The sequence below is a fragment of the Octopus bimaculoides genome, chromosome 8 (assembly GCF_001194135.2).
Source record: "Octopus bimaculoides isolate UCB-OBI-ISO-001 chromosome 8, ASM119413v2, whole genome shotgun sequence".
Taxonomy (NCBI): Eukaryota; Metazoa; Mollusca; class Cephalopoda; order Octopoda; family Octopodidae; genus Octopus; species Octopus bimaculoides.
This window is the reverse complement of record NC_068988.1, coordinates 6,055,257-6,056,290: the sequence shown is the minus strand read 5'-3', so window position 1 is coordinate 6,056,290 and position 1,034 is coordinate 6,055,257. Positions and strand designations below refer to the sequence as shown.

Below are 1,034 nucleotides of genomic sequence, written 5' to 3'. Positions count from 1 at the left end.
TATATGAAACGTATAAATATGTGCAAATGTACGTATATGCATTGTCTCCGTGCTAATGATGACATGATCACGTGGTGGTATGACGTTATGGTGACGTAACATTATGACATTCAGTTCTTTTCATTTCTAATGATGCTTGCGATTACTTAGAATTGTCTACCTACGTTCATTGCTTTTCTTCTTCTGTCACTTAGAGTGTAGCTATCTGTTAGGAAGGGTTTTTCGTTGCGAACTTCGTCGATAAAATTCTTTAAGAACACTTCGTCCGGTAAATCAAATATTGAGTTGTCTATTGGCAGAAGTTTTGATAGGAATAAGAATGGAAATCAGAAAGAAAAATTAGATTCTGAGAGACATGAAGAAAAATAACTAAGCGAACACACACATACGCATATATAAACACAAACATGGATATGTATAAAGATATGCGCGCACATACACACATATACAAATATATACACACACACATCTGTTTGACTTTTATTAGCTGTGATTAGCTTAATCAAGGCTTGACTGTTTTACAATCAACATCTTTCGATTCATTTAAGTTTCTGATGACGTCAGCCCAAGAATTTCATGTGTAGCTGTTGAGCATTGTTGTTTATTTTTTCATGACGTCATCATTCACGACCAAAGACGATGTGTTGTGTTTATGATCTAATTGTAAAACAGTCCAGGTTCAAAGTGAAGTAGAGACTTGCTACAAATTGGATTAATGTTTAAGTTAACGTAACACAAACCGGGGATACTAACAACTCCCAATCTAAAACAAAATCCTGCGACTGAACTGAAATATCTCTAAAATCCCCTCTAATTTTAGCTGTAGGCTTGCAATTTTGAACTCAAATGGTACTTATTTTATTGACCACGAAAGATTATAAGGTATAACCCACCCCGGCGACATTTGAACGCAGAACATAAAGCCAGAAGAAATGTCGCTAAGCATTTTGTCCAGCATGGTGATAGTTCTGCCACAAATACGTATGCAGTAAGAGGAAAAGCAATCACGACAGATATATATATATATATATATA

The 1,034-nt window shown here is 35.1% G+C and overlaps 1 protein-coding gene across 1 annotated transcript in view; it reads right to left on the bottom strand.

Annotated features, from left to right (window-relative positions):
- The window catches only part of LOC106871607 (uncharacterized), a 14,681-nt gene that overhangs the window by 1,000 nt on the left and 12,647 nt on the right, over positions 1-1,034 (bottom strand). The window contains exon 5 of the mRNA XM_014918160.2: positions 165-289. Within this exon, the coding sequence (XP_014773646.1) occupies positions 165-289 (125 nt within the window). The remainder of the gene's footprint in view (positions 1-164; positions 290-1,034) is intronic.